The sequence below is a fragment of the Corvus kubaryi genome, unplaced genomic scaffold, assembly GCF_017639235.1.
Source record: "Corvus kubaryi isolate FWS band 111438036 unplaced genomic scaffold, C.kubaryi_AGA036_p1.0 37357, whole genome shotgun sequence".
NCBI lineage: Eukaryota > Metazoa > Chordata > Aves > Passeriformes > Corvidae > Corvus > Corvus kubaryi.
Genome location: NW_024581117.1, coordinates 13,153,492 through 13,170,834, shown reverse-complemented (window position 1 = coordinate 13,170,834; position 17,343 = coordinate 13,153,492). Strand labels below are relative to the sequence as shown.

The 17,343-nt window shown below is 40.7% G+C and overlaps 1 protein-coding gene across 34 annotated transcripts in view; it reads left to right on the top strand.

Annotated features, from left to right (window-relative positions):
* The window catches only part of ANK3 (ankyrin 3), a 345,762-nt gene that overhangs the window by 304,678 nt on the left and 23,741 nt on the right, over positions 1 to 17,343 (top strand). For 15 of the 34 annotated variants that reach the window (XM_042033319.1, XM_042033328.1, XM_042033327.1 and 12 more), the window contains 7 exons: positions 686 to 808; positions 1,305 to 1,331; positions 3,049 to 3,130; positions 6,388 to 8,964; positions 14,717 to 14,791; positions 15,659 to 15,790; positions 16,798 to 16,941. In XM_042033319.1, coding sequence (XP_041889253.1) covers positions 686 to 808; positions 1,305 to 1,331; positions 3,049 to 3,130; positions 6,388 to 8,964; positions 14,717 to 14,791; positions 15,659 to 15,790; positions 16,798 to 16,941 — 3,160 coding nt within the window. Of the gene's footprint in view, positions 1 to 685; positions 809 to 1,304; positions 1,332 to 3,048; positions 3,131 to 6,387; positions 14,080 to 14,716; positions 14,792 to 15,658; positions 15,791 to 16,797; positions 16,942 to 17,343 lie in introns of all 34 variants that reach the window. The other 19 variants (XM_042033312.1, XM_042033316.1, XM_042033313.1 and 16 more) reach the window with 9 other exon arrangements.

Below are 17,343 nucleotides of genomic sequence, written 5' to 3'. Positions count from 1 at the left end.
ATAGGACTAACTTGCCCCTGGGATGTAAGTGTAGGTTTTTAATACGTGAATTACACGGAGAGGGTGCTTTGCTTGAGGCCACAGCAGAACTGCTGGCAGATCTGGGAACAGAATACCCGTGATATGGATTCACAACCTTTTACTAAAACCATATCTCAAATTGGAGCCCTGATATACTGCCAGTAGATCACAGTTTCTGAGGGATTAAGCACAGGAGATCCATTCAGTAATGTACTGTACTGCAGAGCAGCCTTCAGAAGGTGTGTGCAGACTGCTCATCTCTAAATGGCCAGGAATGGGTGCCTGCTTTCCTTAGCCTTGTCACAGCTGCTGTGCTGAAGAGGTTGTAAAGCTTTTTGGTAAACACAAGAGCAAAACATGGCAGAATAAAATGCAGGTGAGCAGACAGTGCCTGGCAGTAATATCCCAGTATGAAACTGTCAGGTTGGACTCAGCACCTTGTCTTGCATGGATTTGCCATCAGAGAGCTTTAGGCTGACATAACTTTTTCACAGTGACGCATTTTCTCCTTCCGCACTTCAGGCTGAGCTCCAGCTCGGTATTATTGGTCTTTACACCCTGGAAAGCTCCTTGTAGAAGGAAATTCTGAGACACGTTCCAGAAACCTCCTGTAGGCCTCTGAATTACTCCATATTACTACAATGTTGCAAAATTTATTTTCTAGGTAAGAGACACCAGCCAGGAACCCTGTGGTCGATTATCATTTTTGAAAGAACCAAAGACTACAAAAGGACTGCCACAAACAGCTGTTTGCAACTTGAATATCACTCTGCCAGCACACAAAAAGGTATTTGTTAGGAAAAGTAAACATTTTTCTTAGGGTTGGGTTGGATTTATTTTTGTTCCTTTAGTTTTTGTCTCTCTTTTTTCTTTTTCTTTCCGGCTAGTCATAAAGAAACCCTGTGAATTGTCAGTAATGAGAATGCTTTGGAATATGATAAAGGCTTTTAAAATGTATGTTTTATTGGTTTCTTGTATGTAGAACGCTTTTAAAGTCTCTTGTTACTGTGGTGTCGAGTTCCTGTAATTTTTACGATTCTGTTTACAGCTCATGCTTCAGCCTGCAAGTCATAGGTTTATGCTTTCAGTAATGTCACGTGTTTATTTGCATTGGATGTAAGATTATTTTTTTTTCTTTTGTGTTGACATTTTGGATTTGCTTTGCCTTATAAATCAGCTTGCATTTTGTGCTCCCAATTTGGTCCTTTTCATATCCTGATATTCTTTTCCCTGCTGTCCATTATAATATTCCTTGTCTCTGCAATGCATCTTGGGACCAAAAGGAAACAGAGTCAGATCAAGATGATGAGGTAATATAAACACTGTCTTCTGTTTTTATTTCCTTCAGATTTAGTGAAGAAAAGTAGTGTGTTATAGAAAAAAACAAACAGCTATTTTTAACTGTGGCGTTGAAATGATACCTACAGAAAAATATAAATATCCTCGACTCCTCACAGTCTGTTGTAAAACAGTAAAAGTGCACAAATGTGGAAAAACCCGTGATTATTTGTTATGAAATTAAATCAAACATTGAATAAAAGCAGTTTAAAATTTAACTGATTTTCTTCTGAAAAAGAATATATTTATGAATATCAGACCAAGTCAAATTTGGCAAAATCAAGAAGAGTTTAGTGGATAAGATTTTACCTCTTGGAGTAACACTGACACTGCTATGGTAACTTGTATTTCTGAGAAGGAAAAGTGTACTGTTGAGGCCACCATAGTGGCCTTTAGTGTCTTACCTCTGTAAATAAACTGGATTCTTTCTAAAAAAGTAAACCAGCCAAGAGCAATTTCTAAATACTGTGTTCAAATCTATTTTCAAATAAAGCTCAGATATTTGCGGCTTAAAAATCCTCTGTTTCATGGAAACCGCAACATTAGATTGTCAGAAAATTGAGTGGGTTTTACTCGTTAGAGGTAGTTACAGATGAGATCATCTTATAAAAGAAACTACATAGATGTTTCCAATTTACCTAGAAGCAATTTCTTTTTTTCTCTTCCTGGTGGCAAATAAATAGCAGTTGTCACCTGCTGGTTAGAATAGCTTAAAAAAAACCCCCAAACAATTCAAACCAAAACATTCCTTACATGTTAAAAAAATAATAATAGCAAAAACATCACTTGATCTCCACAGCATTTGTTCCTGGTGAGCTATTATATAGCTATAACAATAGTTTTCTTTCTAAACAAACCATATTTTTAGCCACATATTGAAGTGAAGGACTGTTAATATTTAAGACACCGCACCAGCAGCTACGCCACTGAACGCAGTGACTTACGAGGCTATTTATTAGCTAACAAGAGTAGTCTGCTTTCTAATCCACATCTTTGCATTTTGTGCATATTAAAAAATCCCCTCCCATGCCTTTTTTTGTCTTTAATGTATTCACTTTAAAGCCAGTTGTACATTGTGGTGTATGTGCTTTTGGGACAAACTAATCTGGGGCAAAATACTCAATCGGTCTAAGTTGCACTCTTATGAATGTTTTATGTCTGTACCTGTAGTCTTTTGTGTTGACCTCCTCTTTCTAGCCAAAGGTGGTTTGTTTTACTGAGAACAGTATCACACCATTTCTAGTAGTGCGAAGCAGTTTATTAGATGATAATGGGATAATACAGTATCATGATGCTTTAAGGAAGGATAATGAGCTGCTTCTGCTACCTAAGCTCTTCTACGTCGTAAGCAGAGGAATGAACCTGAGGGCTCACTCTTAGGGCTGCAGTCCCTTCCCTGCTTGCTCTGGAAGGGTGGTCACCCACAGCAGTTTCTGTGCAGCCACGCTCCCTGCTCGGCAGTGCCTGACACTCATCACACAGGAGCAGAGACCAGCTCTGCCTGCTCCCTGCCTGCTTGCCCAAATTCGGCTTCAGCATGCCATCCTGAAGCTGAATGGAAGCACCCATTCTCCCCTGTGGGGTTGTGTGCCATGAAAAGCGGCCCATCCTGCTGAGGTTTGAGGACTGGTCTGTTCAGATGGGGGCAGTGATGCCCAAGGCCCTAAATCCTGCTGTGTTTTGTTGCAGACGGAGAAAGCTGACCGGCGCCAGAACTTCGTCTCCCTTGCTTTACGTAAGCGCTACAGCTATCTGACTGAGCCTGGAATGAGTGAGTTGCTCTTACCAAAGTACTAAACCATATAGATGTGATTTTTCATAAGAAGAGACATTTTTTCTATAAACGTTGTATTTGGTGTCACTCTGGGAAAAAAAAAAGAAAAAAGAAAAAAAAAGCTGTCTGAAACAAAACTCTTGGATGGTCTGTGAACTCTTGTGTTGTGAGAGCTTGAAGAATCCTGACTGGCAAATGATGTATGTTAGTTAAGTTAAAATATAACAGTTTTTAAAATGCCTTGTAGCTCCAGAGTAAGGAGGGTTGCAAATTGCTTTCAAAAAGTCTCTTCCTCTCCGCTTTGGAACATTAGAGAGAGGTGCTGTAGAAGGGAATGTTACACAAAAAGTTCAGAAAGCGGCTCAGATAAGCGCTTAAATGTTTAGATGCTTAGCCAAAATAGACTCTCTCATATTTTATATTTTCCCTCTTCTTTCTCCTCCCCTTCCCTTTTTCCTGTTACCTGCAGATGCTTTTTATTCCCTGCCACCACACATTGCTTCCTTTTAAACTTGTGTTCCCCTTGACCAGACCTGTGGCATTCCTTTCCTTCTCAGTTAAATACAATAATGTATTTGGCTTAGCTTTTCTTCCTCACTTCTCCTCTCTGAGGTCAACTGCTACTGTTCCCCATTTCCAGGCTTTTTCTTGCCTTTTTTTTTTTTCCCCTTTTGACTCCTCAGTTGCTACCCCGCAACAGACCCTTTGATATAATTCCATAAAATCCATAGACAAACTTCATCGGGTCTTGGGAGTTCCCACTGGATGGCTGCTGCTTATTTATCCTATAAGATCTGTGGCTTCTTTGGATCAGATGTGCTCCAGAATATGTTACACTTCTCAGGCCGGGAAGAAGACTTCAAGCATATAACATCTGAAGAAGCTATCAGATCTGCTGAGACATCTTGATGGACTGTTAAGGTATTGTCACAGGCTTGATGGGAACTGAGAGAGAGGGAAAATGAAGCTGCTGGAAAGAAGGTTGATGACTGTGTATATCGCTCACAATAAATTTTTCGGCCCTCACTGGGGGGGAAAAAAAGTCTTATTTATTCACCAGAGGTCCATTAAGTCTCATTTGCAAAAAACTGGCAGACAGATTTTTTAGCTCTTCAACTGCAAAAAGGAGCGCAGAAGCAGCATCTTAAATGTCTCTGAATCTGTGATTTGACAGGCAAAAAAGAAGTTAGGAAGGCAGCCTGTGGGTTTGCTTGCCTCACTGGTCAGTTGTGACAGACATCACAGTGCAGTGGGGTTCCTGTAAAGATACGTCCTAATGCTAACTGCTGAACAAGTTATTAGTTCTTTTCAGAATCATTTTGGGGTTTTTCTTGAACTCGAGACTGTATGAACTTTTGGTGAATGTTAGCAGCTACTGCTAATTAAATCTCCATAATAAAATCTAGTACATTTAATGAAGTACACTATGGGGTTTTTTTCAGGTGGGAAGGAAGAAGTATATTTGTACTTAAAAATAATGTAGTGAGGAAAAGTGGGCATTTCTTGATTAGTCTGTGCCAGTCAGGCCTAGTACTCAAGCTCTCTTCAACATAAATGTTCTTATGCAGTATCACCAGCCATCCACACTGACTTCTGGGCTTGGATTGGCTCCTATAGGACCAGCACATTTGTCCTTGCAGGATATGGACCTGTGGTGCACTGAATACTCACTATTTTGTAGGAGTGTGTGTGCTTTAACAGTTCAGTGTTGGCCTTGTTGAACTTCTTTCACTGTGAATTACCATCTGTCTATAAGACAGATCAAGCAGGTTTGACAAATTAGTGTAACTTGAGAGTAAGGTATGTTGAATAAATTCTTTGGATATTTTAGCTCCATTTCTAATTCCAACTTCAAAGAAAAAAAAAAAAGTCCTCAAAGTTGCTTTCAATGTCAACTCTCTGAATGTTATTGCTGTATCAGAGGATATGTTTGTGTAACGGGATTCCCAGAAATACTTTCTGACATCAATGCCTCCTGTGATGCAAAATGTGGTTGATGATGATTCTGTTCAAAATGCCTATGAATGAGCTGAGAGTTCTGGGGGATGATAACATTTAACAGGTTTGTCCTTGCCAGGAATTTATTTCATAATCTATTTTTCTTTGACTGCTTTTCTAATGTTACCTTTTGAGAACTGTAAAGTTGAACAGGTCTGTCTTTGAGCTGATACAAGAAATCTCCTCAAAAGGTACCAAGACACTACATCTTGTAGAAAAAGTGTACTCTTCTTTTAATGACCTCTTGTGAAATGATTTTGTAAGGTTTACGTATTTGTTCTTAATACACCCTACAAAATGTATTAATCTGTGTGCTCGTTCTGACATGACATTTGTGCATGAATAAAAACTGATTCAGTTGCTTTGCCTGCTCACGACTATCATACATCATACTTGCCGTATTTTGTTTATGACATATGCTTCTTAAAATCATTTCATGAAAAGTTTTACTTTAATTTTTACCAAACAAAAGGAATATTGCATGAGGAAAAAAAAATGCATATGTTCCTTTCTTTCTTTCTTCTTTTTCTTTTTCTTTTTTTTAAAATATTGACTCAGAAAAGCTCTTGCTCTTATTGGCTTTGTGAGTGTGAAGCATATCCGAATTGTGCATGGAAGATATAGATTTGAATTTATTCCAGTTGCTTCACAGTTTGCACATCAATTGCCTGTCACTTAAAGGAATTTTGGGTTCTGCATGAAATAGTTCTGAAGTGGTTTAAAAAAAGATTTGAGCTACATAATGTCATTTTACGCAAGTTTATATTTTTGTATAGGTTCAAATCTGAACAGAACAACAATAGAAATTATTAAACGGATAATTCTAATAGTTGCACAAAGCAGAGACATACCTAAACAGGCAAAATAAAGCTGATATGAATATTTCAGAAGTAGCACATCAGAAAGTCAATAGGAAGTAAGAGAAGAAATTTTGATGTGGCTTTATTTTTACCTTATGGATTCCTTTTGTGTGTTTTCTGTTCCCCATTGTTTGCAGTTTTGGTTGCTATGTGCTTTCTGTCTTTCATTTCAAGTTGCTTTTTGGTTTGGACCAGTTACCAGTATATGGCTCGTTCCTAATTTTTTTCTTTCCTTTTTTAAATCTTCTTTTGCCTCCTTCATCCCAACTCATGCAAACAATTGTACTTGCTTTTTGTAATATTACAACGTTTACTGACCAATTTTCTTCTCTGGTCTCTCTGTTTTTCAACCATTTTTGTTGATTTTTATGTTTGATTTTAATTTAACAATTTAAGAAACAGTTGAACGGAGTGCAGGAGCAACAAGATCCCTACCTGCTACTTACTCATACAAGCCATTCTTTTCAACACGGCCATATCAGTCATGGACAGCAGCTCCAATTACAGTGCCTGGGCAAACCAAATCAGGCTTCACTTCCCTATCAAGCTCTTCCTCTAACACTCCTACAGCTTCCCCATTAAAATCAATATGGTCTGTTTCTTCTACTTCTCCAATCAAATCCACGTTAGGAGCTTCTACCACATCTTCAGTTAAATCTGTTAGTGATGTAGCATCTCCAATTAGATCGTTTCGGACAATCTCTTCGCCAATAAAAACTGTGGTCTCGCAGCCTCCCTACAACATGCAGGTTACTTCAGGCGCTTTCGTCAGAGCTCCCGCAGTCACGGAAGCTGCCAGTCTCAAAGGGCTGGCCTCCACTACCACATTCCCCTCTCGGACATCTCCAGTGACGACAGCAGGATCTCTCTTGGAGAGATCGTCCATAACCATGACGCCTCCAGCATCCCCCAAATCCAACATTAACATGTACTCTTCGAGCTTGCCACTTAAATCGGTCATCACATCAGCATCTTCACTTTTATCGTCCCCTCTAAAGTCAGTGGTGTCACCTGCTAAGTCAGCAGTTGATGCTGTTTCATCCACTAAAGTCATGATGGCCTCGTCTCTCTCGTCACCAGCAAAACATGTAGCTGGGCACACAGACGTACCATTGCTTAATGGGTCTGTGTCACCTCTGAAATACCCATCTTCTGCCAACTTAATAAATGGATCCAAAGCTGCAGCTGTTTTTCAAGACAAGATCACTGCAGCTGCACATTCTGCAACTTGTGCTGCTAACGCAGTTGCTGACACGGCTGAGAGAGTGTTTTCAACAGCTACAACAATGTCATTTTCTCCACTCAGGTCATTTGTGTCTTCAGCACCATCAGCTTTCCAGTCAATGAGAACTCCTCCTGCAGGTGCTTTGTACACAGCCCTTGGGTCAATATCTGCAACTACCTCATCAGTAACTTCATCAACAATAACAGTGCCGGTATATTCTGTAGTCAATGTTTTGTCTGAACCAGCATTAAAGAAGCTTCCAGAGTCGTCTTCACTTACAAAATCAGCCGCTGCGTTACTGTCACCTATTAAAACATTGACTACAGAGGCACGCACACAGCCTACCTTTACTCGAACTTCATCTCCAATAAAATCATCCTTGTTTTTAACACCCTCTGCTCTCAAATTGTCCACACCATCTTCCTTATCCTCCAGTCAGGAGATACTGAAAGATGTTGCTGAAATGAAAGAGGATCTGATAAGAATGACTGCGATATTGCAGACAGATGTCGCAGAGGAAAAACCGTTCCAACCTGACATACCAAAAGAGGGTAGAATTGATGATGAAGAGCCCTTTAAAATTGTTGAGAAAGTAAAAGAGGACTTAGTAAAAGTTAGTGAGATTCTGAAAAAAGATGTGTGTTTAGAAAGTAAAGGGTCGGCTAAAGTATCCAAAAGTGATCAAGGACACCTGTCTGAGGATGACTGGGTAGAGTTCAGTACAGAGGAGATTGATGAAGCGAGACAGCAAGCTTTGACAAGCCCTCCTATATCTGTTCCAGAGAAGGTCCAGATTAAAACTAAAACCATGTCGGAAAAGGATTATAGCTTGTCAAAAGTTATTGATTACTTAGCAAATGATATCGGTAGCAGTTCATTAACAAACATAAAGTACAAGTTTGAAGAGGGGAAAAAAGAAGGTGAAGAGAGACAAAAGCGCATTTTAAAACCAGCCATCGCTTTGCAGGAACATAAACTTAAAATGCCTCCAGCCTCCATGAGGCCTTCAACATCGGAAAAGGAGTTATGTAAAATTGCAGACTCCTTTTTTGGAACAGACACTATTTTAGAGTCTCCAGATGACTTTTCTCAACATGATCAAGATAAAAGTCCCTTGTCTGACAGTGGCTTTGAAACGAGAAGTGAAAAGACACCTTCTGCCCCACAAAGTGCTGAAAGCACAGGGCCAAAACCGCTTTTCCATGATGTGCCCATCCCTCCCGTCATTACAGAAACTAGAACTGAAGTAGTTCATGTCATCCGCAGCTACGAACCATCTTCGGAAGATATTCCAGAGCAGAAGGCAGAGGAACTACCGGCCTCAAAACCTACCCCAACGTTTATGGAGCTGGAGCAAAAACCTTCTGGGTCTATTAAAGAGAAGGTTAAAGCTTTTCAAATGAAAGCCAGCAGCAGTGAAGAAGATGACCATAAGTGCATCCTTAGTAAAGGTGTCCGAGTAAAAGAAGAAACTCATATCACTACAACAACTAGGATGGTTTATCATAAACCTCCATGCACGGAAAGTACCTCTGAAAGAATCGAGGAAACAATGTCTGTTCATGACATAATGAAAGCCTTTCAGTCTGGACGTGACCCTTCCAAAGAACTGACAGGTCTGTTTGAACATAAATCATCAGTAACGTCCGATGTTAGCAAGTCTGCTGAAACTTCACCACAACTTGCAGAGAAGGACAGCAAAATGAAACCCAAACTGGAGCGAATAATAGAGGTCCATATTGAACAAGGTAATCAGGCTGAACCTACTGAAGTCATTATTAGAGAAACAAAAAAGCATCCAGAAAAAGAAATGTATGTGTATCAGAAAGACTTACCTCGGGGAGATATTAACTTAAAAGAGTTGGAAAAACATGATGCTTTTCCTTGTTCAGACGAACAAGGTCAGCAAGAAGAAGAGGAGCTCACGGCCGAAGAGTCACTTCCTTCTTATCTGGAATCCTCTAGAGTTAACACTCCTGTGTCCCAGGAAGAAGACAGTCGCCCTAGTTCTGCTCAACTCATGTCTGATGACTCTTACAAAACACTGAAGCTTTTGAGTCAGCACTCAGTAGAATACCATGATGATGAGTTGTCAGAACTAAGAGGGGAGTCTTACAGGTTTGCTGAGAAAATGCTTCTTTCAGAAAAGCTAGATGTGTCTCATTCTGATACTGAGGAGTCAGTTACTGACCATGCTCTACCCCTTAGTGCAGAGTTACAGGGGACTGATAAACGATGCAGAGAAAAAGTAGCTACTGCCCCCAAAAAAGAGATTCTCTCCAAAATCTATAAAGATGTATCTGAAAATGGTGTAGGTAAAATGTCTAAGGAGGATCATTATGATAAAGTGACAGTGTTACACTACACTGGAGATGTTAGTAGTCCCAAACATGCGATGTGGATGCGCTTTACTGAGGACAGATTAGACAGAGGTAGAGAAAAGTTGATATATGAAGACAGGGTGGACAGGACTGTTAAAGAGGCAGAAGAAAAACTGACTGAAGTATCCCAGTTTTTTCGGGATAAAACAGAGAAGTTGAATGATGAGCTACAGTCTCCAGAGAAAAAGCAGCATAAAAAAAATGGCAAGGAAATACATTCTAGCCAGAGCTCTGCCAGCAGCAGCCCTGAGAAAGTTCTGCTCTCTGAATTGCCTTCATCCGGGGATGAATGGAGTAAGGTGAAGCAGTATGCACATGATGGGAAGTGCTTTCCCAAGGTGGATGAAAGAAAAGCATCCAGTTTGCCCAGCAGTCCTGAAAAAAGGATATATGTGCAACCTGCAGAGGACTCTAAACGAACTATGGAACACAAAGGAAGTGCTCAGCAGACTGGAGTACCTGAAACTGGATTTCAGCTGAAGCAATCAAAGCTCAGTTCCATTAGGCTCAAATTTGAACAAGGTATAAGTCCCAGGAGTAAGGACGTAACTCAAGAAGAAAAAAAGCTGGATGGTCAGTCCAAAATTCCAGTAAAAAAATTGCAAGAAAGTAAGTTACCAGTGTATCAGTCCTATTCAAGAGAGAAACACGCAAAGCAAGTAGAGGTCATTGATGTGAGCACAGCTTTACAGGAAGAGGTGAAAATACAGGAAGACCTTGTTCCAGGTAAAGGGAAAGCTGTCGAAGACTTTCGTGATTCAGATGCACAAAAACAAAGAACTGAGATGAGGAAAGTCGTGCCAGAATGCTTTTCAGAACCACGGGCAAAAGACCTGGCATATGGCTCAGATGCAATGACAAAGGGACACTGGGACAAAAAAATCTATAGGACGTGGGAAAGTCCTGGAACTTCTAACCATAAAACACAGAAGGAAAAGCTTTCACATGTGCTGGTTCCAGATACAGTAAAAGAAAACCACGTTGATCATGCTGAATCTAAAACTGACCAAAAAAGTGAATTTATCACTGTGACAGAGCACAAAGTGGCCTCAAATGGAATTCATTCAGAAGAAGTGAAGGAACTGACTGTAAAATCTCCCTCAAAAAGGGTTTTATACAGAGAATTTGTTGTCAGGGAGGGGGAACGTAATGGTGAAGTGGCTGATAAAATATCCAAAAGGAAAGAAGAAATTGCTGTGTCCCATATTCCAGTCAGGATTGTTGAGGAGAAGAGAACCATGCTTGATGGTGTCTATGAACTTTCAGCTAAAGTATCCCAATCAGCTGTGATTCAGGAGAAAGTTGAAAGACAGATTGATTATGTGGAAGATGAAAAAATAAAGCATTCAGAAATCAGAAAAGTTACCAAGCAGCAGAGCTCAGTAGGTCTAAGTCCTCCTGCTGAGGAAGCAGAGCTATCCCCTAGCAAATCACCAGATTCTTTAGAATGTAGCCCAGGAAAGGAATTTCCTTCAAGTGATGTAGTTGACCCCGGTGCCAGTGATTACTTGGATAAAGTTGCACCACTAGTAAGCACTGAGGGAGTAAAAGAAATTAAGACCTTACCTGTTTATGTCAGTTTTGTTCAGGTAGGAAAGCAATATGAGAAAGAGGTGCAACAAGGAAGTATTAAAAAAATTGTCAGTCAGGAGAGTAAGACAGTACAAGAGACGAGGGGGACATTTTACACAGCTAGACAGCAAAAACAACCTCCTTCTCCACAAGGTAGTCCAGAAGATGACACGCTAGAACAAGTGTCCTTTATAGACAGCTCTGGTAAAAGCCCTTTAACACCAGAAACACCGAGTTCAGAGGAAGTGAGTTACGAGTTTACATCTAAAACACCTGACTCCCTAATAGCTTACATCCCAGGCAAGCCCAGCCCTATACCCGAGGTATCTGAGGAGTCAGAGGAGGAAGCAGAGGCTAAGTCAACATCTGTGAAACAGGCAGAGGTTGAGGAACCACAGATTGACAAAGTGGTACCCAATCTTATAAATAAGGACTCTAACAAAAGACCCAAAGGTAACAGAGTTGCCTATATTGAATTCCCTCCTCCTCCACCACTGGATGCAGATCAAGGCGAGTCAGAAAAGAAGCCTCATTATTCCACTGAGAGTGAAATGGAGATGACTGAAGTGAACTTGCAAGATGAACATGACAAATGCCAACTGGCTGAGCCTGTCATCAGAGTACAGCCACCATCTCCTGTGCCACCGGGAGCAGATGTCAGTGACTCCAGTGATGATGAATCCCTCTATCAACCTGTTCCACTTAAAAAGTACACGTTCAAACTGAAGGAGCTGGAAGATGACCAGAAGGAAACCTCAAAACCCAAAGCCCCTGAAAAGATTGAGAAACAGAAAGAGTTAGGACATCCCACTTCTGGGAAACCCAATGAGTTTGACGCTGGGCTTGATTCACCCCAGAATGATGTAGTGCAAAATGGGAGTAACAATGACCAGTCTGTCACAGAGTGTTCCATAGCAACCACTGCAGAATTCTCCCATGATACTGATGCGACAGAGATTGACTCTCTTGACGGTTATGATTTGCAAGATGAAGATGATGGTTTAACTGAGAGTGATTCTAAACTTGCAGGTCCGGCAGTTGAAACCAAAAAGGACGTATGGACTACAGAAGGCATTCTAAAGCAGACTGATCGCTGCTTTAGCCAGAGTAAGCTTGAAGTCATTGAGGAGGAAGGCAAGGTAGGCCCTGAAGAAGACAAGACACCTTCAAAAGGTCCATCTTCTGACAAAGCTGGAGATAAGAGCGATAAGAAGTCAGGGGCACAGTTTTTCTCTTTGGAAGGCAGACACCCTGACAGGACTGTATTTCCTGACTCGTATTTCAGTTACAAAGTAGACGAAGAATTTGCAACACCTTTCAAAACTGTGGCCACCAAGAGTCTAGATTTTGACCCGTGGTCCAATAACCGAGGTGACGATGAAGTGTTTGAGACTAAATCAAGGGATGATGAGGCTAAGGCATTTGGTCTGGCAGTGGAAGACAGATCTCAAGCAACAACACCTGACACAACTCCAGCCAGAACTCCAACAGATGAGAGTACGCCAACTAGCGAGCCCAACCCCTTCCCATTTCATGAGGGGAAGATGTTTGAGATGACTCGCAGTGGTGCAATTGACATGAGCAAGAGGGATTTTGTTGAAGAAAGACTCCAATTTTTTCAGATTGGTGAGCATACTTCTGAAGGGAAGTCAGGGGACAAGGGGGAAGGGGATAAAAGTACAGTCACTGCCATCACACAGCCACAGGCAGGGGACAGCACTGTAGAAACAAACCTAGAGAGACCAGTAGAAACAACAGCAGTTGAAAATAAGCCCGGCAACCAGGCCAGTGGAGATTGCATGGAACAAACACTTGGTAGTAACTCACTGGAGAAATCATCGGCAGCAGTAAACGCTTCCAAAGTTGATCCCAAATTGCGCACACCAATTAAAATGGGAATTTCTGCTTCCACCATGACTCTGAAGAAAGATGGCCCTGGCGAAGTGACAGATAAGATAGAAGCTGTGATGCCAAGTGGTCAGGGATTAGAAAATGAAACTGTAGCAGTGATTGCGAGTTCAGCTTCTAGCCAGACGAGCTGTAGGCAAACAGAAAACACAGATTTTCCAAAAGATAATTTTAATAACAACAACAATTTGGATTCATCTGCAGTCCCTACAGATGATATTACCTGTAATGTAGTGCTAAAAGAACATTTGGAACCGAAATGTTCCCTCCAGAAAGCTAATCAAGCGAAAAGCACTTCAGGAAAAGGTACAGGGACAACACAAGGACAAAGAGTAAGAGATAAGCAAAAACCACATGGAGAGCAGCAAAAGTCAACAGAGTTGGTAGGGGCTAGAGGAAAATCAAAGCTTCCTGTAAAGGCCAGCTCAGTAAAACAAGTCTTTTCACAAAATAATCTCCAAAGCAATACAGGGAGTAAAGTGAGAGAGGCTAGTAAGCCTGACAAAGCAAAACAAAATAATTCTTCTCCCTGTCTAGAAGCAAGGTCTAGGATTCCTGTAAAAAATACACATAGGAGTAATCTAGCTAGAAGAACTCCAGCCCTGCCAAAACAAGAGCAGGTAGAGAAAGAAAAACCAAAACAACTTCCTTCTAAATTACCGGTAAAGGTAAGATCTACCTCCGTCACCATGACAGCAGTTAAAGTAAAGAAAAATCAGCTTAGGGAGGTATGTAAACATTCTATTGAATATTTTAAGGGAATTAGTGGTGAGACATTAAAGCTTGTGGATCGTCTTTCTGATGAAGAGAAAAAGATGCAGTCAGAGGTCTCTGATGATGAAGAAGACAGTACATCAAGGAACACGTCCTTATCAGAAGCTACTCAAGTTTACCAGCCTTCCATTACACCGAAGTCTGCTAGAGACATGAGAACAGAGGCAGCATCTATAAAATCAAAGATTGAAAAGGCCGACAGTGAGAGGAGGAGGAGTAAGAGGACTGGTGAGAATGAAGGCAGTCAGGTTTCTGGAGCTCTCATGGCTCACCTCGTGGAGATCAAGCCTAGTTTGTAAAACTTTCAACTTGTTGATCCTAGTGCATGAACTGTTGTGATTGCCTGTGGAGTGACTTAACTGTAGTTTTCATTCTGTCATTGTCATCTGTATGTGCCGTCTTATTCTCTTTTTTCTTCCTTCAAACAAATTCTGTACTGTAGAAAGCTAGTGAAGCATGCCAAAGACATTCATGTAACTCAGAAATTGATGTAACTCAGAAATTGAAAGATGTCTTTTGTGACAGCAAATTTGTTCTGTCGAAGTAGAGAAAATAGGCAATATCTGGCCTTGGTGGTTTTCACCAGTAATTGAACAACTTGTCTACAGTCTAACAGCTAGATTGTCAGCATGTTTGGTTTCATTACACGACATCATGTAGTTTTACATTTTGGCTTTACACAGGTGAAAATCTAAAAGCTGTGAAAAATTTTTGTTTTGTAGGTTATTAGGTCACACAATCATTCTAGTAAACAATATAAGCACTGTCAACTTAGTCAATTAAAGCTATTATTTATAACAAACTATTATCCGGTATTGTGGTTTTCTGTGCAAAACCTTTTTAATTGAGAAATTGTAAATCACAGGTCCACAGAGTCCATGTGAACGGACAGATATAAGGATGGCAATTGTAGCTGATCACCTAGGACTTAGCTGGACAGGTAAGCTTTTCTGCTTTAATATTGAAATCACTCCCTGCTATTGTGTTTTTAGGTATTCTTTTACCAAAAGATGCAGCAAGACTGCATCAGGCTCTCCCAAATTCACAGCCAGGCCAGCTTCCCAAAACATGCAATGTATTGCTGGGCAAAGATGCCTAATGGGAAATTATTCCTTGATCTTGCAAGAAATCAAAGAGAAACTCACAGGGAAAATAGCTAAATGGCTCTCCTCTCAACATGTTCCCCCAAGGAGCTGAGAGGCTCTACCTGCTCGGGCTCAGGGCTGCCTCTGGAGTATCTGCGGATCCTGGACAGCAGTTTCCCCCAAGCCCTGGCTGCAGGGGGCCCAGCAGTGCCCCAGCAAGTCAGAGTTGGAGGTGTTCTCTAACTGTGTACCCATCCATAGCCCCATATGTTGGTGGGCAGAGCTGCCCTTCCTGGGCTCACAGCTGCAGCAGCCAGCTCTGCCCAGGCTCAGGTGATGACAGCACCAGTGCTGAGCTGCACAGGGTGCTCCCAGGGGAATAACAATCAGTGGAAATAAACAGAGTTTATAAATTAGCATTGATGAGGCAGTCTCCAGGGAGGGCTTTTTCATCATGCTTAAGTGGCTTACTGAGCATAAGTGTGATAATCACTCCCAGGGAGGATGGAAATTCAAAATGATGCCTTAGGAAATTAAAGCATGGGGATTTAATGCCATGTTCATTGTTATCTGTAAAGTTTGTGTCAGGCAGTTTGGTTGGCGTCTCTGTGACCTATGAAAGGTAGTATTTTTAAGCTTGACAAGACGACTGAGAGATTTGTGCTTTCTTTGGTGTTTTGGGGTTTCTTTTCTTTTCTCGTTTGCTTTTTTTGTCTTTGTAGAACTGGCAAGAGAACTGAATTTTTCTGTGGATGAAATAAATCAAATCCGAGTAGAAAACCCAAATTCTCTTATTGCTCAAAGCTTCATGTTATTAAAAAAATGGGTTACCAGAGATGGGAAAAATGCTACAAGTAAGTTCAAGTAGTTACTTTTGTTGTTTATGAGTTTTAGCTCATTGCATCTGTTGCCAAGTTGAAGAAAACATTGTAAGTGTCCTTCACAAACCATCAATGAAAAAAGAAGTTTCAGTTATATTTTTACCAGGTGTTGGAAATATGTCATATTTATTTGCTCTGTATGCAGAAGGAAATGATCCATTCTCCAAATCCATAATTGATGGGACGAGTAGTGAACTTAAACTCTAGTAAAGAAAATAAAAGGGAAAATTTCCAATAGCAAGGAATGTGAAACATGGAAAATGACTGCCTGGAAAATTTAGGTAGTCTCACAGTATTGCAGGCCATAGGAAAAGACTAAACTTCTTCCTGTAAGGAGTGATGATTCTGGGCTGATACTTCTGGGTTTATCTGTGGATTTCACTTGAATTGCTCAGACTGAAGGAGAGGGGTTGATTTTTGTGTGGGGTCAGTGGTGTTGCTACCCTTTTCTAATCCACAAACTCCTACACACCATGTGAGTCTCCTTTGATCTTTTTCACTGTAAAAGTAATTTCCAGTATTAACTGTGTTCTCACAACAGGATTATTGTAAACGAGATTTCATGATGTACTGCCTGAATAGCCTTATATGCATTATTACCTACATGACTGCCTATTCTGTTGTTCCTCAAAACAGAATGGTAGAAGGATTTTTACACTCCCTTTATGCTCCAGTAAAAGAATATTTTGTATCAGTAGTAAGTAAATACATTCTTCAAGAACTATCTGACCTTGTTCTTTGTGCCTTTTGTGTTGTAATACAATTATACTTGGAGAGTGTGTAGACTCTTAATAGATATATATCTTGAATAAGTAGGCAGCTGAATGACTGCTCAGACAGGTGCTGGGGTTTGCTGGAACCAAAGGCATTGGGACATGCCCGCAGTTTGTAAGTAATGCGATGTGAATGTAACTGAGAAAAACAATCACACAGTTCTGCAATGCTGAACCTTTTTCTGATGTGTTCTATTTTTTTTTCAGCTGATGCCTTAACTTCTGTATTGACAAAAATTAATCGAATAGATATCGTCACCCTGTTGGAAGGACCAATATTTGATTATGGAAATATTTCAGGCACCAGAAGTTTTGCAGATGAAAATAACGTATTTCATGATCCCATTGATGGTAATTGAATTCCGTAGTCATATTTAATTCAATGACATGTCCAATAATACAATAATGTTGTATAAACTAGACTTTAAAGAAAGATTGTAAGTTCTACAGAAACAGTAATTTTAAATGTGTGAAGGGGTTTTCCTCTCCTAAAGCATGATACAATAGAATCATAGAATATCCTCAGCTGGAAGGGACCCGCGAAGATCATCAAGTCCGACTCCTGGCCCTGCACAGAACACCCCAGGAATCACACCGTGTGCCTGAGAGCATTGTCCAAACACTTCTTGAACTCTCTGTCAGGCTTGGGGCTGTGCCCGCTTCTCTGTTCCAGTGCCTGACCACCCTCTGGGTGAAAAACTTCTTCCTAATATCCAGCCTAAACATTCCCTGGCGTAGCTTCCTGCTGACTCA